Source organism: Haemaphysalis longicornis, unplaced genomic scaffold (assembly GCF_048455015.1).
Source record: "Haemaphysalis longicornis isolate Haplotype H1 unplaced genomic scaffold, Haemaphysalis longicornis Haplotype H1 scaffold_1, whole genome shotgun sequence".
Taxonomy (NCBI): domain Eukaryota; kingdom Metazoa; phylum Arthropoda; class Arachnida; order Ixodida; family Ixodidae; genus Haemaphysalis; species Haemaphysalis longicornis.
The window spans coordinates 358,169,897-358,189,169 of record NW_027526203.1 but is presented as its reverse complement, the minus strand read 5'-3'; the positions used below and the strand labels follow the sequence as shown (position 1 = coordinate 358,189,169).

Here is a 19,273-nt window from a genome sequence, read left to right as displayed (position 1 = left end):
CTCGATACACCTGATTTTATTCCGCTCATTCGCCGTCATTGCAGTCCTCGTGAAAACAACTGCCAGCTCTCACCCAGCCGAAATAGCTCAGTTGGGAGAGCGTTAGAGTGAAGATCTAAAGGTCCCTGGTTCGATCCCGGGTTTCGGCACGTACATCCTTTTTGAGCTCGATACACCTGATTTTATTCCGCTCCTTCGCCGTCATTGCACTCTTCGTGAAAACAGCTGCCACCTCTCACCCAGCCGAAATAGCTCATTTGGGAGAGCGTTAGACTGAAGATCTAAAGGTCCCTGGTTCGATCCCGGGTTTCGGCACGTACTTCCTTTTTGTGCTCGATACACTTGATTTTATTCCGCTTATTCGCCGTCATTGCAGTCCTCGTGAAAACAACTGTCAGCTCTCACCCAGCCGAAATAGCTCAGTTGGGAGAGCGTTAGGCTGAAGATCTGAAGGTCCCTGGTTCGATCCCGGGTTTCGGCACGTACTTCCTTTTTGTGCGCGATACACTTGGTTTTATTCCGCTCATTCGCCGTCATTGCAGTCCTCGTGAAAACAACTGCCAGCTCTCACCCAGCCGAAATAGCTCAGTGGGAGTCGCTGTGCTTCAGCTAGACCTTGAAAAGGCCTTTGATTGTGTATCACACGAAGTATTGTTCTCTATTTTGGGTTATATCAACGTCGGTTCAGTTATCAAAGAGGGGGTAGCATTGGCGTACCGGAATTGCACCACGCGGTTAGTTGTGAACAAAGTATTGGGAGCGCCCATTAACGTGCAACGCTCTGTACGCCAGGGCTGCCCCCTCAGTCCACTTTTGTTCTGCATTTATATTGAAACATTGTGTTTACGTATCCTCACAGACATCGAAATTCGAGGGTTCCGAGTGCATGAGGCCGAGGTAAAAGTATTGGCTTATGCAGACGACATTGCGGTATTCTGTGAGAACAGACAGTATCAGTAAAGTAGTTGAGATAACAAAACAGTTTAGTACTATGACAGGGAGCCTTGTAAATTGGGGAAAGTGCCTGGGGTTCTGGCATGGAGAATGGCAATCAACCCCTGACACTTTCGCCAACGTAAGCTGGGTAACAACACCCGTAAAGTACCTGGGAGCCCCGCTACAGTTTTATAAAGATAGTGAGCCGTATTGGCACGAACTAGCACAGGAGACACGAGCAAAGGCAGACAAGTGGAGGGGGGCGTATTTGTCAACCTTTGCTAGGGCAACAGTGTGCAACCTGTTTTTCGTTAGTAAACTGTGGTACGTGATGCAAGTGCTGCACTGTTCGCGTGCAAATGTGCAAAAGCTGCATCGGGTCCTTGCTGTTTTCGTGTGGGCCTCGAATTGGGAGAGGTGCAGCCGCACCAACCTGTTCAGGCGAATCAAAGATGGGGGTCTGGGATTGGCGCACTTATTTGTGCGATAGCTTGTAAATAGATTTCTGTTTGTAAGGGATGTAAGGGACCCCTTTCTGAGGACAGTATGTCAGGTAAGGTTGGGCAGGCTTCTGCCTGACTTTGTTGTAACCACTGGGCATATGCATGGAGGCATTTTTGGTTTTTTCAAAGAAGTCGTTCGAAGTGTAAATTTTTTTGAACGCGCGGTTTTCAGAAGAATACTTAAGTACGGTAAAATGGAAAAACCTGTATAACGATATTGTGGATACCGTGTTCCCTGTGCTAATGTACAGAGCTATGTACTCTGGAGGCCCAGGCAAGGACGTTCTTAGAGGGTGAAAAAGATGCAAATTCAGCCAGGGGTCAAGTCTTTTTTCTTTAGGCTGCATACAGGTACATTATTAGTAAGAACATTTATGGAACAGAGGGGGCTATTTGTACCATGGGGGACAGACTGTTTTAGATGTAAATTACCAGAGACAATCGACCACGTGTTTTTGCATTGTTGTGAGGGGGTGTATTTATGGGATGTTCTACAAAGGACATTACGAAAAGACTTTCCGTTAAACCCTCACGGTATACGATTTCTTGCAGTGGACAATGAGGCTGGAGTGCCTTATGATTTAGTAATGGTACTGGGCCTCCATAGCATATGGCGCTCGCGCACAGCAAGACTGTATAATGATGTTGATGCCCGTTTTGCACTACAGTATTTCAAAGAGAGTGTTGGTCGCTTTGTCGAAATTATTAAGTCTCGGGAGTTATTCCCGGTTTGGCTGCCAGAAATGGAGCAGCTGACAAAGATCAGGCTTTTTTAATGACAACGCCAGCCCGTTATTCGCTGGCAGCCCCATTTTTCCTGAGTTGAGTGTTTTATTGTGATGATCTGTAATGTTTTGTGTGTTGTCAAAACCAGGCAATAAAGAAAAAAAAAGCCGAAATAGCTCAGTTGGGAGAGCGTTAGACTGAAGATCTAAAGGTCCCTGGTTCGATCCTGGGTTTCGGCACGTACTTCCTTTTTGTGCTCGTACACTTGGTTTTATTCCGCTCATTCGCCGTCATTGCAGTCCTCGTGAAAACAGCTGTCACCTCTCACCGAGCCGAAATAGCTCAGTTGGGAGAGCGTTAGACTGAAGATCTAAAGGTCCCTGGTTCGATCCCGGGTTTCGGCACGTACTTCCTTTTTGTGCTCGATACACTTGGTTTTATTCCGCTCATTCGCCGTCATTGCACTCTTCGTGGAAACAGCTGTCAGTTCTCACCCAGCCGAAATAGCTCAGTTGGGAGAGCGTTAGACTGAAGATCTAAAGGTCCCTGGTTCGATCCCGGGTTTCGGCACGTACATCCTTTTTGTGCTCGATACACTTGGTTTTATTCCGCTCATTCGCCGTCATTGCAGTCCTCGTGAAAACAGCTGCCACCTCTCACCCAGCCGAAATAGCTCAGTTGGGAGAGCGTTAGACTGAAGATCTAAAGGTCCCTGGTTCGATCCCGGGTTTCGGCACGTACTTCCTTTTTGTGCTCGATACACTTGATTTTATTCCGCTTATTCGCCGTCATTGCAGTCCTCGTGAAAACAACTGCCAGCTCTCACCCAGCCGAAATAGCTCAGTTGGAAGAGCGATAGAGTGAAGATGTAAAGGTCCCTGGTTCGATCCCGGGTTTCGGCACGTACATCCTTTTTGAGCTCGATACACCTGATTTTATTCCGCTCATTCGCCGTCATTGCAGTCTTCGTGAAAACAGCTGCCACCTCTCACCCAGCCGAAATAGCTCGACTGCTTCCGGCCGCTGCGCGGTGCGGACGCAGGATGGCGAGCTCCGTTCAAGGGGCGGCTTTGGCGGGCACATCGGCCCGCGGTACCAGGTCTTCTGTTTTTGACAACTCTGCAAACCAGGAATATCAAGTTATTCTGCCTCATTTGCCATCCGGACCATCTGTTCTGAACACCATTTTTCTGCACGCGGACGTGAAAGCCAGGCCATACAAGGTGGAAGATTTCCGTGACCCGCTGGTGCGTCTGAATTTGCTGCCCGAGGTTGTGGCCTTGGGCGCATATCAGATGAACCACCTGTGGGCCGTGACGTTCAAGGATGCCGAGGGAGCTGCGAAGCTGGTTGCCGCCTCCGAACTTCAAGTGAAGGGGCGGAGGTGCCTTATCATCGATCCGCGGAGCCAGGACGTACGCCTAAAGCTGCACTGGGTGCTCCACAACGTCCCAGACGACGAAGTGCGAGGCGCCCTGTCGCTTTACGGGAAGGTCACCGAAGTGACCCGTGACCGCTGGCGTGTGCCGGGCTGCACTTCGCAGCTCTCGACGACACGCCTGGTCACCCTACGACTGAAGTCAGACGTCACCGTAGACGACATCCCGCATCAGCTACGCATCGCCGGTGAGCACGCCCTTGTCGTGGTGCCCGGACGGGTACCGCTTTGTTTGCGCTGCCACCGGAGTGGCCACATTCGGCGGGAGTGCCGCGTCCCACGGTGCGGGCGTTGCCGCCGCTTCGGCCACAGCGAGAGCGAGTGCGTCCGCACTTACGCGAACGTTGCCGGACCAGGGGATGACGACCACAAGGCCGAGTACGTGATGGACGCCGAAGACGCGGAGAGCGCTTCGAAGGGCAAGGACGAGGACGTGGTGAAGGAGGCAACGCCCCCTGAACCTGCAGCCGCCGTGGCACCGAGCGCCGAACCACCCGCCGAAGGTGGCACTCCCACCGAATCCCCGGACGTGCAGGGCCACCAAATCCCCACGGACAGTTCAGGCTTGGCCGAAGCACCACTCTCGGCGTCGGAGGGAGATAAAAGCAAGGAAGAAGAAGAGGTTGAGATGGCAGGTGTTCTTTCTGGTTCTGCAAAGCGTGCAAGGGATGCTGTCGAAGAAAAACAGGCCAGCACCGTCGAGCCGAGCGGTGACGAGCCGCCGGCGAAAGCTCCGACGCATGCTCGACGGGCATCGGTTAAAGTGAAGCCGAACGTCAACGCGGAGCGGCCCAGGAAGCCACCGGACACTTAACGTGAAGCCCCTTTTGCGTCCCTGCAATGTCAATAAGGCCCAGTGATGTTCTCCGTGCAGTGCAGCGCAACGAGCAGCCGTCTCCGGGGAGTGTTGAGCAGCTACTATGGACAAGAGCACGGCAACATACTTGGGATATCCGCCGTCGCTACACTGGAGTCTAGGGTTCGTTGAGCTGGTCTTTGTTTTTTATGCTCTTGGTGTGCTTTAATTCGATGTAATGGCTACTTTAAATAGGCCACTTTGCATTTCTACATTAAACGTAAGAGGGCTTGGGGCCAGGCGCAAGCAATATCAGCTGCGAAGGATTATGGACGACAAAGAAATAGATATAATGGCCATTCAAGAAACAAAAATTGAAAGCGAAGGCAGCACCGAGAGCATGATAAGGCCCTTTAGTGGGCGTTACAGCGTTTGCGTGAGTCATTCTGTGGGAACTTCTGGGGGGTGTTGTATTTTGGTTAGAAATTCAGTTGGTATTCGTGTACGATCAGTTATTTCGAGCGAAACTGGCAGGCTTGTGTGTTGTGATTTCAACTACTGTGGAGTAGATTTTCGTGCAGTGTGTATCTATGCACCAAATGTTGCAAGGGACAGGACGGTTTTTTTCGAAGGGTTGTCTGATTATTTAAAGAAGCAAGAAAGAGTAATTTTATTGGGCGACTTCAATTGTGTGTTAGAACGAAGAGACAGAAATGTGTCGCCGCGAACAATTGATCAGAGTGCAAGGGTCTTGACAGAAGTTCTTGAAGACTGCGAACTAGCCGATGTAGCACACTGTGCGGTTAACAGAAGTGCTTTAAAATTCACGCACTTTCAGGGCACGAGCCATGCGCGGCTGGATCGTGCATACGTATCTTTCGAGCTCGCTGCGGCGTGCAAGAACTACGTGGTCGATAGTGTCTCTTTTAGTGACCACTGCCTGGTTTCATTTTTGTTGGGGGAAAGGAGGGAGGATTGTAAGAAGTTCAGCTGGGAACTTTGGAAATTTAATGTAAAATTATTACAAGACACCACATTCACGGATAGAGTACAGGAAATTGCGGAAAAACAAACAAACGACGAAATCAGCAGCTGGCGGGAAAGGTGGGAGGTATTCAAACAGGAATGCAAAATGGTAGCGATGGAGAGGGGGACAGTGCTTAAACGGCAAGAGAGGGAAGTGGAAAACAAACTCAGAAATAATCTGCAACACATGTTAAAACTCGAAAGCGAAATGCCTGGGGCATATAAAGAAGATATCAGAACCATTAAAAATAAGCTAGAAGCCATCGATATAGAAAGATATCGGGGAGCGACCGTGAGGGCGAGGGCCGAGGTGTTTTTGGCCGGCGAAGCGCCAACAAAGCGAGCGATAAAAGACGAAGCTCGGTACGCGGGAGGAAATGGTATCGAGGAAATATACTGGCGAGGCGCGCTTACCAGTGACAAAGAGAACATAAAAAGTGCGTTTCAAGAACATTACACAGATTTGTTTAGCCCCACAGTTCCAAAAACTGACGAGTTCAAGCGAGACTTTCTTCCAGCCATGCCAAGATTGGGAGACGATGTGAGGGAGGAGTTAGAACGACCGATATCGCTTGGCGAAATTCAGACGGCAATATCGGAGTTAAAAGTAGGTAAGTCGCCAGGACCTGACGGGCTTGGTGCGGATTTTTATAAAAGGTTCTCGGATATAGTAACTCCGTTTTTATTTATGGTCTTTCGCGAGGCGTACGAGTCCAAGGTACTTCCGCCGTCGTCTGGTCGCACACACACCGTCCTCATACCCAAATCGGAAGACCGTGTTAAACTTCAGTCGGTTTCTGGGTACCGGCCGATTACATTGGCCAATGTAGATTATAAAATCCTTATGAAGATCTTAGCGCAACGAGTGCAGAGTGTTATAACAAGTGTAGTAGGGCCGCATCAGACCTGTGGTATAAAGGGGAGGAGTATAGTAACAAATGTTCATGTTGCGCGCAGTGTGCTGGAGTGTTGTGATATGTTTTTTAAAAGGGTCGCTATGCTTCAGATTGATTTCGAAAAAGCGTTCGATCGAGTGTGCCATGAGATTCTTTTTTGTATTTTGGAGCATATAAATGTTGGTGATGTGATCATACAGGGAGTGCGTATGGCGTACTCTCAGTGCTGCACGCAACTTATAATCAACAAGAATGTCACGGGAAGTATTCCTGTACTGTCTTCTGTGCGACAAGGATGTCCAGCATCTCCTCTTCTGTTTGCAATTTATTTGGAACCCTTTTGTTTAAGAATAATTAATGACAGTGGAGTACGTGGTTTTCAGTTACACACATGCGAGGTGAAGTTACTAACATACGCGGATGATGTGGCGGTTTTTTGTGAAGACGAGGAGAGTGTAAGCGCAGCCATATCGATAACAAGGGAGTTTTGTAGTCTTACTAACAGCTGTGTTAATTGGGCCAAGTGTGCGGGTTTTTTTCACGGGGAGTGGGGGTCAACACCATCTGTATTTGAAAACGTGTCTTGGTCGCGTACACCAGCGCGTTATCTCGGAGTTCCGCTGGATCGCTATCAGGATAGCGGCGAGTACTGGGAATCCGAGACGGCGAAGCTGCGCGAAAAAACAACCAAGTGGGGCGGTCGCGCATTGTCTGTTTTCGCACGAGCCACGGTATGCAACCTTTTTCTTTTGGCAAAGCTGTGGTATGTGCTGCAGGTGCTTCATTGTTCACGAGTCCACGGGCAGCGAATGCACAGAGTATTCGCAGTCTTTATCTGGTCATCGGTGTGGGAGCGTTCCAGTCGGAGTAACCTTTTTCGCCGAGTAAGGCATGGGGGTGTTGGCCTGTGTCATGTATTTGTTCGCCAGCTTGTAAACCGGTTTATGTTTCTGCGTGATACACGTGATCCATTTCTTCGCACTTTAATGCAGATTACATTAGTAGATGCCTTGCCTATGTATATTGTTTCTTCTGTAAGTGATAGATGTGGAGCCGTGAAAGGCTATATGAAGGAAGTGGTTGAGTCTTTTCGTTTTCTTACTGTGAGATTTTCAGTAGAATATTTAGCCACTGTTTCGAGAAAAACCCTTACAAATAATTTGAGGGAGATGCTGTTCCCCGTACCACGTTATCGTGAAATGTTTAGTTCTGGTCCTGGGCAGGATGTGTTATCCCGCGTGAAAAAAATGGCAGTCCCAGCATGCGTGAAAACTTTCTTTTTCAAGTTACATACAGGAACACTGCCAGTTAAAACATGGATGGAGGAGAAGGGGCTGTTTATTGGTTGGTCAAACATGTGTACGCTGTGTGCGAAAGCCGAAACAGTGGAACATGTTTTCACGGAGTGCTGGGACGCCGTATTTTTTTGGGACGTCTTACAGAGAACGTTAAAGAAAGACCTGCCCATTTCAGCGCATGGCATTCGGTTCCTTCCGGTTGAGCGCGAAGATGAAGTCCCGTATGATATGATAATGGCGCTAGGGTTACATGCCATTTGGAGGTCCAGAATGGCTGTGAGACATGCGGACCTGAATGCGCTCACTGTAAGCAAGTATTTTTCTCAAAATGTAACGCTTTTGTATGAAGTGTACAAGTTACAGGACCCCGAACTTGAATGGCTTCCTGTTTTGGAAGAGTTGTGTACTTTTGATGTTTATTTTAAGTCCTTCCGTCAGCCAAAGTTTGGCAGGCGGTTTTTAATTTATCCGTGACTTGTATTACATGTGTGCAAAAGGTGATAAAAAAAAAAGCCGAAATAGCTCAGTTGGGAGAGCGTTGGACTGAAGATCTGAAGGTCCCTGGTTCGATCCCGGGTTTCGGCACGTACTTCGTTTTTGTTCTCGATACACTTGATTTTATTCCGCTCATTCGCCGTCATTGCAGTCCTCGTGAAAACAACTGCCAGCTCTCACCCAGCCGAAATAGCTCAGTTGGGACAGCGTTAGACTGAAGATCTAAAGGTCCCTGGCTCGATCCCGGGTTTCGGCACGTACTTCCTTTTGTGCTCGATACACTTGGTTTTATTCCGCTCATTCGCCGTCATTGCACTCTTCGTGAAAACAGCTGTCAGCTCTCGCCCAGCCGGAATAGCTCAGTTGGGGGGATTCTGCTTCCGGCCGCGCTAGTGTGCGGACGCGGGATGATTGGCTCCTCAGGAGCGGTGAATGCGGCCATGTCTGGCCGCGGAAACAGGTTTTTTGGACAGGAATCGGAAGATTACCCCGTGAGTTTGCCAATGCTGCCAACAGGTCGGTGTGTTTTAAACACCATTTTTCTACATGCGGACGTTCGTGCGAGGCCTTATCGCGTCGAAGATTTCAGGGACACTTTGGCTCGTTTGGAACTGCTCCCCGAGGTGCTTGCCTTGGGGGCGTATCAAATGAACCACGTATGGGCCCTGACATTCAGGGACGAAGGCGGCGTAAAGCGCATGCTCGCGGCCACCGACGTGAAGGTGAAGGAGCGCCGGTGCCTCGTCATCGATCCGGCGAACCAAGATGTGCGGATGAAATTGCACTGGATTCTTTACAACGTGCCGGACGAGGAGGTGCGAGCGGCGCTGCTACCGTACGGGCGTGTCATCGACAGCGGACGCGAGAAGTGGCGGGTCAAGGGCATGAACGAGAAAGGTTCGACGACGCGGTCGGTGACCCTCAGGCTCAACGCCGGTGTGAGGATCGACGACCTGCCGCACGAGCTCCGGGTTGCGGGATGCCAGGCGCTCGTGGTCGTGCCAGGCAGGGCCCCGCAGTGCCTCCGCTGCTCGGGGACGGGCCATATGAGGCGCGACTGCAAGGTGCCTCGCTGCACGGTCTGCCGCCGCTTCGGTCACGAAGCGACACAGTGCGTGCGGACGTATGCACATGTCACCGGACCTGTCAGAGGCGCGGACGCGGCCGAAAACCGTATGGATGAGGAGGAGGCGGAGGCGGCCGCGGCCGGTGGAGGTGGTGCGTCCGCACCCGGGGACCCTTTGGCGGAACCAGGCGTGGAGGACGTAAATGCTGCGCCCGCGGAGCAGCAATCGACCTCCCAGAACGACCCTACGCCAGTGGCACCCGTGCTGGACGCGAAAAGTGAGGAGTGTGTTGGGGCGGGTCCGACGAACACCGCCTCATCTCGTGAAGTGCGTGACGCCGGCGACGGTGACGGAGACGACCCCGAAGCCACCGTCAAGCGGCCGCGTAAGGAGGACGACAAGCGTGAGGACTCTGGTGACTCCGGCAACGTCAAGGCAAGTGTGGGAGGGGTTATGCTGAGGCGTCCAAGCTTCAAGCCAAAGCCCAACACCACGCCTTATGACAGAGGACATGCAACGGTGAAGCCACCGTAAGCGAAACGTTTGCTGTTTTTTGGGGAGAGGTCTTCGAGTGAGCGTTACGGCACGGACAACACTTTTTCTTTTTTGAGGGGTAGAAAAGGGGGCGGGGCCAGTGTTTCTGTAAAGCGTGTGTAACAATGTGCGACGTGCCTTCACCTTCCATTCATGCGGTGTTCATATCATCTGCGTTGTGCCACCCTTAATGTACGCGGTCTTTCTGAGCGCAAACGTCAAAGTCAATTGTACAGACTCATCAGCGAAAGGCAGTTAGACGTCGTGGCCTTTCAGGAGACTAAAGTAGAGACCGAGCAAAGCACGGAAAGGATGGTGGGGGTGTTCAATTCCAGTTATGAAGTCTGTGTCAGCCATGCCGTTGGTTTATCGGATGGGTGTCTCATTTTAATACGTCGGAGCAGCGGCGCAGTAGTGCAAAACGTGATGTCCAGTTTGTCTGGGCGCTTTGTTATTTGTGATTTTATTTTTGCCTCAAAAGAATGGCGTATTGTTTGCGTGTACGCGCCGACAAAAGCCGATGAAAGGAAAGTGTTTTTCGAAGAATTGCGGGCGTGGCTTGGCACAGAACGGGTTGTCGTGTTAATGGGAGATTTTAATTGTGTGTGCTCGGCTCGCGATAAATCTACTTGTACTCCTTATCGCGACGGAAGCACGATTGCATTGACTGGTATCGCGGCAGATTTTGGTTTGGAAGACGTGGGGGATGCGTTGGAATGTAAGACGCAGATCCAATTCACCCACTTTCAAGGCACGAGCCACGCAAGATTAGACCGAGCATATATTTCGTTAGAACTTCTGCCGGAGTGCTCGGAGTATAGTGTTACACCCGTGTCGTTCAGCGACCATTGCCTGGTGTCGTTCTTGATTGGAAAGCGCAAAGATAAAAAGTCGTTCAACTGGGATTTGTGGAAAATGAACAGCTTATTGTTGAAGGATGAAGAATTTGTAAAAGAAGTGACGAAAAAGATTAGGAACCTTGAACAGGATACATGTGACTGTGCCTCTAAGTGGGAGAACTTCAAAGCAGAAATTAAGATGTCAGCATTGGAAAGGTCAGCTGCCTTAAATTATGAGAAAAGAAAAAAGGAAGCCCTGCTTAGAGCAAACCTGGAGACGCTTTCTGCACTAGAGTGCAAGTCACCTGGACTGTTCAAGGAAGACATTAAAACTTTGAAACATCAGATAGAGGCTATAGAACAAGAAAAATATCATGGCGCGATAGTGCGAGCTCGTGCGGAAAAGTTCATGTTAGGGGAAGCCCCTACAAAGAGAGCACTTAGCTCTGAAAAGAGATACGCTACCCGCAACTCTATCGCGGAAATAGAGTATAAAGGGCAGGTTCTCGATGAACAACAAGCAATTAGCAATGCTTTTTGTGAGTTTTATGATGGTTTGTTTTCGTGTCAACCTGTAGACTTAGAACGATTTAAGGACAATTTTTTAAATTTGTTGTCGACGATAGATGCAGAGGTAAAAGAAAATTTAGAATTACCAATTACAGTAGAAGAAGTTAGGAAGGCTATCGATGAATTAAGTCCTGGAAAGTCTCCAGGCCCTGACGGGTTGTGCACTGCGTTCTACAAAGCTTTCCGCAATCACCTAAGTCCAGTGTTATGTGACCTGTACACAGAAGCGTACACACTAGGAAGACTTCCACCCTCGTTCTCACAATCGCACACTGTTCTGATACCCAAAACAGATGTAAAAGAAGAGCTCAGAAAAGTTACTGCGTATAGGCCGATATCTTTAACGAATGTAGATTATAAAATATTAATGAAAGTCTTAGCAAGGAGGTTACAGAGTGTGATAATAGACATAGTAGGCGAACACCAAACATGTGGAATAAAAGGAAGGCCTATAACTAGTAATATACACATAGCACGGAGCATTCTCGAGTGTTGTGACGGAATGGATGAGGTTGTAGCCATGCTACAAATAGACCTTGAAAAGGCCTTTGATAAGGTCTCACATGAGCTACTCTATACTATTTTGGAAAACATAAACCTAGGAAAAGTAATAACGGAGGGCGTAAGAATGGCGTATAAGGAGTGTTCAACAAGGCTGGTAATAAATAAGTCAGTGAGCCGTCAAATAACTGTCACGCGTTCAGTGCGGCAAGGATGCCCGCTGTCCCCTTTGCTCTTTTGTTTGTACATCGAGTCGTTTTGTGCAAGCATAATAAACAGCAATAATATTCATGGTTTCCAGTTGCAGGCGTGCGAGGTACGTGTATTGGCATACGCGGACGATATCGCTTTATTTTGTCGAGACAGAAAAAGTATTAGCAATGCAGTTGCGTTGCTTAAGACATTTTGTGAGTATACTGGGAGCTCTGTAAATTGGAGCAAGTGCATGGGATTCTGGCCCGGCAATTGGGACGTAACCCCTAGTGTCTTTGAAGGTATGAACTGGCAGGTTGTGCCGGTCAAATACTTAGGCGTGCCACTTGAAAACTACAGAGATAGCGATCCGTACTGGCGAAGCCGGACGACTGCGATGCGTGATAAAGCGGAAAAGTGGGAAGGGAAGGGGCGTGCGCTGTCGATGTTCGCGCGCGCAACGGTGTGCAACATATTTTTGTTCGCGAAACTTTGGTACGTTTTGCAAGTGATTCACTGTTCTCGCGCTAGTGTTCAGAGGCTGCATCGCGTTTGTGCTGTTTTTGTTTGGGGCTCGTCCTGGGAAAGGACGAGTAGGACGAATCTTTTTCGAAGAGTACGCGAAGGCGGTTTATCGCTCTCGCATCTTTTTTTGAGACAAGTGGTGAATCGTTTTTATTTCTTGCGCGAGGTAAAGGACCCCTTCCTGCGCACTGTTATTCAAGTCAGGTTAGGCAGGCTATTGCCCCAATTTATTGTTAAGTCATGTCAAAGCTATAATGGAGGAGTACACGGGTATTTAAAAGAAGTTGTTCAAGCGACACAATTTCTTTGTGTACGGTTCTCTATGGAGTACTTGAGTGCTGTGTCGAAGAAAAAGTTGTATAAAGACCTTGCTGAAATCTGTTTTCCTGTTCCTTTATACCGATCCATGTTTCCGGTGGGCCCCGGGCAGAACGTTTTGAAACGTGTAAAAGCTATGGCCATTCCCCCGGGTGTTAAAACATTTTTCTTTAAACTGCACTGTGGAGTGTTACCAGTTAAAACATGGATGTTAGAAAAGGGTCTGTTTGTGCCATGGGGTGTGGACTGTTCTTTGTGTAAAAAGCCCGAGACGGTGGAACATGTTTTTTTGGATTGTTGGGATGGGGTGTTTTTGTGGGACGTTCTTCAGCGAACATTGAAAAAGGAGTTTCCGTTGAGCCCTTATGGCATCCGGTTTCTGGCAGTGCAAAACGATAACGGAGTGCCTTACGACCTAGTGATGTTGCTGGTCCTCCACGGAATATGGAGGTCTCGAATGGCGTTTCGGCACTGTGACGTAGACGGAAGACCAGCAAGGCAGTATTTCTGTGAGAGTGCCCAACGTATTGTAGAAATGTGGAAGAGTCAGAACTGTACTCCTGAATGGTTGCATGAATTTGAAAAGGTATTGTCTATGCCCCGTTTTTAGTTATGTAGCGCTGGCTTGAGTGAAGTCAGCGATTTTATCATATGTACCGTTGTTTCTGGATTTTGTTTGAAACCGGCAATAAAGAAAAAAAAAAGGAATAGCTCAGTTGGGAGAGCGTTAGACTGAAGATCTAAAGGTCCCTGGTTCGATCCCGGGTTTCGGCACGTACTTCCTTTTGTGCTCGATACACTTGGTTTTATTCCGCTCACTCACCGTCATTGCATTCTTCGTGAAAACAGCTGTCAGCTCTCGCCCAGCCGAAATAGCTCAGTTGGGAGAGCGTTAGACTGAAGATCTAAAGGTCCCTGGTTCGATCCCGGGTTTCGGCACGTACATCCTTTTTGAGCTCGATAAACCTGATTTTATTCCGCTCATTCGCCGTCATTGCACTCTTCGTGAATCAGCTGCCACCTCTCACCCAGCCGAAATAGCTCATTTGGGAGAGCGTTAGACTGAAGATCTAAAGGTCCCTGGTTCGATCCCGGGTTTCGGCACGTACTTCCTTTTTGTGCTCGATACACTTGATTTTATTCCGCTTATTCGCCGTCATTGCAGTCCTCGTGAAAACAAGTGCCAGCTCTCACCCAGCCGAAATAGCTCAGTTGGGAGAGCGTTATTGTGAAGATGTAAAGGTCCCTGGTTCGATCCCGTGTTTCGGCACGTACATCCTTTTTGAGCTCGATACACCTGATTTTATTCCGCTCATTCGCCGTCATTGCACTCTTCGTGAAAACAGCTGCCACCTCTCACCCAGCCGAAATAGCTCATTTGGGAGAGCGTTAGACTGAAGATCTAAAGGCCCCTGGTTCGATCCCGGGTTTCGGCACGTACTTCGTTTTTGTTCTCGATACACTTGATTTTATTCCGCTCATTCGCCGTCATTGCAGTCCTCGTGAAAACAACTGCCAGCTCTCCCCCAGCCGTAATAGCTCAGTGGGAGTCGCTGTGCTTCAGCTAGACCTTGAAAAGGCCTTTGATTGTGTATCACACGAAGTATTGTTCTCTATTTTGGATTATATCAACGTCGGTTCAGTTATCAAAGAGGGGGTAGCATTGGCGTACCGGAATTGCACCACGCGGTTAGTTGTGAACAAAGCATTGGGAGCGCCCATTAACGTGCAACGCTCTGTACGCCAGGGCTGCCGCCTCAGTCCACTTTTGTTCTGCATTTATATTGAAACATTGTGTTTACGTATCCTCACAGACATCGAAATTCGAGGGTTCCGAGTGCATGAGGCCGAGGTAAAAGTATTGGCTTATGCAGACGACATTGCGGTATTCTGTGAGAACAGACAGTATCAGTAAAGTAGTTGAGATAACAAAACAGTTTAGTACTATGACAGGGAGCCTTGTAAATTGGGGAAAGTGCCTGGGGTTCTGGCATGGAGAATGGCAATCAACCCCTGACACTTTCGTCAACGTAAGCTGGGTAACAACACCCGTAAAGTACCTGGGAGCCCCGCTACAGTTTTATAAAGATAGTGAGCCGTATTGGCACGAACTAGCACAGGAGACACGAGCAAAGGCAAACAAGTGGAGGGGGGCGTATTTGTCAACCTTTGCTAGGGCAACAGTGTGCAACCTGTTTTTCGTTAGTAAACTGTGGTAGTGATGCAAGTGCTGCACTGTTCGCGTGCAAATGTGCAAAAGCTGCATCGGGTCCTTGCTGTTTTCGTGTGGGCCTCGAATTGGGAGAGGTGCAGCCGCACCAACCTGTTCAGGCGAATCAAAGATGGGGGTCTGGGATTAGCGCACTTATTTGTGCGACAGCTTGTAAATAGATTTCTGTTTGTAAGGGATGTAAGGGACCCCTTTCTGAGGACAGTATGTCAGGTAAGGTTGGGCAGGCTTCTGCCTGACTTTGTTGTAACCACTGGGCATACGCATGGAGGCATTTTTGGTTTTTTCAAAGAAGTCGTTGGAAGTGTAAATTTTTTGAACGCGCGGTTTACAAAAGAATACTTAAGTACGGTAAAAAGGAAAAACCTGTATAACGATATTGCGGATACCGTGTTCCCTGTGCCAATGTACAGAGCTATGTACTCTGGAGGCCCAGGCAAGGACGTTCTTAAGAGGGTGAAAAAGATGCAAATTCAGCCAGGGGTCAAGTCTTTTTTCTTTAGGCTGCATACAGGTACATTATTAGTAAGAACATTTATGGAACAGAGGGGGCTATTTGTACCATGGGGGACAGACTGTTTTAGATGTAAATTACCAGAGACAATCGACCACATGTTTATGCATTGTTGTGAGGGGGTGAATTTATGGGATGTTCTACAAAGGACATTACGAAAAGACTTTCCGTTAAACCCTCACGGTATACGATTTCTTGCAGTGGACAATGAGGCTGGAGTGCCTTATGATTTAGTAATGGTACTGGGCCTCCATAGCATATGGCGCTCGCGCACAGCAAGACTGTATAATGATGTCGATGCCCGTTTTGCACTACAGTATTTCAAAGAGAGTGTTGGTCGCTTTGTCGAAATTATTAAGTCTCGGGAGTTATTCCCGGTTTGGCTGCCAGAAATGGAGCAGCTGACAAAGATCAGGCTTTTTTAATGACAACGCCAGCCCGTTATTCGCTGGCAGCCCCATTTTTCCTGAGTTGAGTGTTTTATTGTGATGATCTGTAATGTTTTGTGTGTTTTCAAAACCAGGCAATAAAGAAAAAAAAAGCCGTAATAGCTCAGTTGGGAGAGCGTTAGACTGAAGAGCTAAAGGTCCCTGGTTCGATCCCGGGTTTCGGCACGTACTTCCTTTTTGTGCTCGATACACTTGATTTTATTCCGCTCATTCGCCGTCATTGCAGTCCTCGTGAAAACAACTGCCAGCTCTCACCCAGCCGAAATAGCTCAGTTGGGAGAGCGTTAGACTGAAGATCTAAAGGTCCCTGGTTCGATCCCGGGTTTCGGCACGTACTTCGTTTTTGTTCTTGATACACTTGGTTTTATTCCGCTCATTCGCCGTCATTGCAGTCCTCGTGAAAACAACTGCCAGCTCTCACCCAGCCGAAATAGCTCAGTTGGACGGTGGAGCCACCGCCCGAAAAAGGTGGAGAAGGCGGAAATCCAGGAAGTGTCGAGTCGCCGAGTCGTCTCGAGCAGAGCCCGGGGAAGGGCACGTCTATCAAGGATGGTGCAACGACAGCTGGTGTGACAGTGTCAACTGCTACGCCAACTTTGGAAGGGGCAACAAGCGACGAGGAAATGGCTAACGCCGCTAGTGGTGTGAGAAAACGCAGTAGTAGTGAGTCGAACAGCCAAAGTGAAAACGTGGAGGGGCCCCCGCTTAAAGCAACGTCACTACGAAGGGCAACGCTCAGGCCGAAGCCGAACGTTTCGACTGAACGTGTTCCGAGGTCAGCGAAAACTTGAAAGTGCTGTATGAAGGGGGTGTGCGAAGAACGTTTCAGGCACGGCAGGCCAACTCGTACGCACTGGACGACCACGTAAGCTCTTCATTGAAACGTGGAGTGCTTCAGAGTAAGCGATGTATTTTCCAAACTAGGCTCTCCGTGTGGTTCTCACTTCGAGAAAAATGACTTTTAAAAAACCACTCCGCGTAGGCACGCTCAACGTCAGGGGGCTAGGAGAGAGGCGAAAGCAATGCCAACTGAAACGGTTGCTAAATGAAAATGAAATCGACGTGCTAGCAATACAAGAAACGAAAATTGAAAGTGAGAACCGCACTGACAGCTTTGTTAAACAGTTTGGAAATAATTACAGTGTCTGCGTCAGCCATGCAGTAGTGGCTTCTGCGGGGTGTTGTGTTTTGTTGAAAAATTCAACGGATCTGAGTGTAGAAAACGTGATTTCCTGTGAGTCAGGAAGGCTTGTCTTGTGTGATTTTACGTTTGTAGATGTAGCGTTTCGTTTAATATGCGTTTATGCCCCAAATAGAGTACGGGGCAGACTTGAATTTTTCCAATCAATCAGGGGGTACTTGGGGTGTGAAAAAAACGTGTTGCTACTAGGAGATTTTAACTGCGTCTGCGCGAGTGAAGACAAAAGTGGTGGCACACCGTTTATAGACGAAAGTACGAAAGTGTTGGTAGAGCTCATTGAGGAATACGAGCTTATGGACGTCGGTCAGTTCGCCCCACCTTCTAAATGTCTGCGTTTCACGCACTTTCAGGGATCAAGTCATGCGCGCCTCGACCGGGCATATGTGTCGTTGGAAGTGGCCGAGGAATGTAACTCGTATTCGGTAGAAAATGTTTCTTTCAGTGATCATTGCTTGGTTTCGTTCACGATTGGGAAGCGAAAAGAGAAAGTGAACAAGTTTAACTGGGATTTATGGAAATTAAACGCAAGACTACTGAATGACCCTGTATTTTGCGATAAAGTGGATGTTAGTTTGATTAAACACTTGGAAGATTACGACACTGACTGGGGCACTAAGTGGGAGCTTTTTAAGCAAGAAGTTAAAATAGAAGCAGGTAGAAAGAGCAAGCGTGCTAAAAAAGTTCGAAAGAAGAACAGTGGAAAAACTGCGCTCTAACTTGACTCAGTTGCTGAAACTGGAAAGCGACATGCCAGGTTTGTTTAATGAAGATGTCGCGGAGATAAAAAGTAAGCTGGAAGCAATAGACAAGATCAGGTTTGAAGGGGCGATTGTACGCGCACGCGCAGAAAGGTTTCTGGCCGGAGAGCAGCCAACAAGGCGGGCGCTTTGCGACGAAACGCGGTATGCCAGAAAGAGCGATATTGAGAGCATAATGTATCGTGGTCGATTGACTGAAGATAAAACATGCATACAAAATGCGTTTGTCGAGCATTACACCCAGCTGTTTGGTCCCAGCTCGCCTAGAATGGACGAGTTCGAAGAAACGTTTCTACCCCTGCTTCCACGGCTCGATTCGGAAGTTATACGCACTTTAGAAGAACCGATATCATTTGCGGAAATAGAGAACGCAATAGCTGAATTACAAACTAGCAAAACACCGGGGCCAGACGGGCTAATAGCTGAGTTTTACAAGAAACACTGCGGGAAAATTTGCCCTTTTTTGTATGCTGTATTTAAAGAGGCGTATGAGAGGCAATCCCTTCCGCCGTCATTTTCAAGGACACATACGGTGTTAATACCGAAATCCGAGGACATCGTAAAGCTGCAGTCAGTGTCAGGTTACAGGCCAATAACACTGGCTAATGTTGATTACAAAATTTTAATGAAAGTACTTGCGAAACGTTTGCAAACAGTAATCAAGACCATAGTGGGGCCGTACCAGACGTGTGGTATCCGCGGGAGGAGCATTGTGACCAATGCTCACGTGGCGCGGAGCGTTTTACAGTGTTGCGAAATGTTATTCAGAAAAGTAGCAGTATTGCAAGTCGACTTCGAAAAGGCCTTTGACCGGGTTTGTCACAAGGTTCTATTCTGTGTTCTTAAACATGTAAACCTTGGTGAGGTGGTGATAAAGGGTGTTTCCATGGCCTATAGCAACTGCTTTACGCAGTTAATTATTAACAAAAGCGTCACTGAGCGAATTCCTGTTTTGTCTTCTGTTAGGCAGGGCTGTCCAATTAGCCCCCTTCTTTTTTCAATATTTCTTGAACCTTTCTGTCTGAAGATTCTGCATAGTCAGGACATTCATGGCTTTCAGTTGCACTCAAGTGAGGTGCGTCTTCTTGCATACGCAGATGATGTTGCTTTGTTTTGTGTTGACAAAAGAAGTGTGAGTAGTGCAGTAGCAGTCACCAAAGAATTCTGCTCCGTCACTGGCAGCTCGGTGAACTGGGAAAAGTGCACGGGTTTTTGGCACGGGGAATGGAGCTCGACGCCAGACGTATTTGAAAACGTATCGTGGACGGTCATACCATCGCGCTATCTCGGTGTGCCGCTGGACTGCTATCAGGTCACCAATGCATACTGGCAGGAGGAGACAAAAAAATTGCGGGAAAAGCCAATCAAATGGGGAGGCAGGGCTTTGTCTATTTTTGCACGGGCAAGTGTATGCAACCTGTTCTTTCTCGTGAAACTATGGTACGTGATGCAGGTGCTGCA

At 48.5% G+C, this 19,273-nt stretch overlaps 1 protein-coding gene and 16 non-coding genes across 17 annotated transcripts; all 17 read left to right on the top strand.

Annotated features, from left to right (window-relative positions):
- The first annotated feature begins 76 nt into the window (after positions 1 to 76).
- Positions 77 to 149, top strand: Trnaf-gaa (transfer RNA phenylalanine (anticodon GAA)). The gene has a single exon. It is a non-coding gene; the product is annotated as a tRNA-Phe (tRNA).
- A 93-nt stretch (positions 150 to 242) lies between these two features.
- On the top strand, positions 243 to 315 carry Trnaf-gaa (transfer RNA phenylalanine (anticodon GAA)). The gene has a single exon. It is a non-coding gene; the product is annotated as a tRNA-Phe (tRNA).
- Positions 316 to 408: 93 nt separating this feature from the next.
- On the top strand, positions 409 to 481 carry Trnaf-gaa (transfer RNA phenylalanine (anticodon GAA)). The gene has a single exon. It is a non-coding gene; the product is annotated as a tRNA-Phe (tRNA).
- Positions 482 to 2,331: 1,850 nt separating this feature from the next.
- On the top strand, positions 2,332 to 2,404 carry Trnaf-gaa (transfer RNA phenylalanine (anticodon GAA)). Its single transcript has one exon. It is a non-coding gene; the product is annotated as a tRNA-Phe (tRNA).
- A 92-nt stretch (positions 2,405 to 2,496) lies between these two features.
- Trnaf-gaa (transfer RNA phenylalanine (anticodon GAA)) lies at positions 2,497 to 2,569 on the top strand. Its single transcript has one exon. It is a non-coding gene; the product is annotated as a tRNA-Phe (tRNA).
- Positions 2,570 to 2,662: 93 nt separating this feature from the next.
- On the top strand, positions 2,663 to 2,735 carry Trnaf-gaa (transfer RNA phenylalanine (anticodon GAA)). The gene has a single exon. It is a non-coding gene; the product is annotated as a tRNA-Phe (tRNA).
- Positions 2,736 to 2,828: 93 nt separating this feature from the next.
- Trnaf-gaa (transfer RNA phenylalanine (anticodon GAA)) lies at positions 2,829 to 2,901 on the top strand. The gene has a single exon. It is a non-coding gene; the product is annotated as a tRNA-Phe (tRNA).
- Positions 2,902 to 2,994: 93 nt separating this feature from the next.
- Positions 2,995 to 3,067, top strand: Trnaf-gaa (transfer RNA phenylalanine (anticodon GAA)). The gene has a single exon. It is a non-coding gene; the product is annotated as a tRNA-Phe (tRNA).
- Positions 3,068 to 3,226: 159 nt separating this feature from the next.
- LOC144160078 (uncharacterized) lies at positions 3,227 to 4,417 on the top strand. Its single transcript, XM_077691689.1, has one exon. The coding sequence runs from the start codon at positions 3,461 to 3,463 to the stop codon at positions 4,415 to 4,417; it is 957 nt and encodes a 318-aa protein (XP_077547815.1). The 5' UTR covers positions 3,227 to 3,460.
- A 3,714-nt stretch (positions 4,418 to 8,131) lies between these two features.
- Trnaf-gaa (transfer RNA phenylalanine (anticodon GAA)) lies at positions 8,132 to 8,204 on the top strand. The gene has a single exon. It is a non-coding gene; the product is annotated as a tRNA-Phe (tRNA).
- A 93-nt stretch (positions 8,205 to 8,297) lies between these two features.
- Positions 8,298 to 8,370, top strand: Trnaf-gaa (transfer RNA phenylalanine (anticodon GAA)). The gene has a single exon. It is a non-coding gene; the product is annotated as a tRNA-Phe (tRNA).
- Positions 8,371 to 13,526: 5,156 nt separating this feature from the next.
- On the top strand, positions 13,527 to 13,599 carry Trnaf-gaa (transfer RNA phenylalanine (anticodon GAA)). The gene has a single exon. It is a non-coding gene; the product is annotated as a tRNA-Phe (tRNA).
- A 92-nt stretch (positions 13,600 to 13,691) lies between these two features.
- On the top strand, positions 13,692 to 13,764 carry Trnaf-gaa (transfer RNA phenylalanine (anticodon GAA)). The gene has a single exon. It is a non-coding gene; the product is annotated as a tRNA-Phe (tRNA).
- Positions 13,765 to 13,857: 93 nt separating this feature from the next.
- Trnaf-gaa (transfer RNA phenylalanine (anticodon GAA)) lies at positions 13,858 to 13,930 on the top strand. The gene has a single exon. It is a non-coding gene; the product is annotated as a tRNA-Phe (tRNA).
- Positions 13,931 to 14,023: 93 nt separating this feature from the next.
- Positions 14,024 to 14,096, top strand: Trnaf-gaa (transfer RNA phenylalanine (anticodon GAA)). The gene has a single exon. It is a non-coding gene; the product is annotated as a tRNA-Phe (tRNA).
- Positions 14,097 to 15,945: 1,849 nt separating this feature from the next.
- Positions 15,946 to 16,018, top strand: Trnaf-gaa (transfer RNA phenylalanine (anticodon GAA)). Its single transcript has one exon. It is a non-coding gene; the product is annotated as a tRNA-Phe (tRNA).
- Positions 16,019 to 16,111: 93 nt separating this feature from the next.
- On the top strand, positions 16,112 to 16,184 carry Trnaf-gaa (transfer RNA phenylalanine (anticodon GAA)). The gene has a single exon. It is a non-coding gene; the product is annotated as a tRNA-Phe (tRNA).
- Positions 16,185 to 19,273: the final 3,089 nt, after the last annotated feature.

What these genes read in the sequence shown, in the direction of transcription:
- LOC144160078 (XM_077691689.1), top strand. Translation starts at nt 3,461, where the DNA reads ATGAACCACCTGTGGGCCGTGACGTTCAAGGATGCCGAGGGAGCTGCG.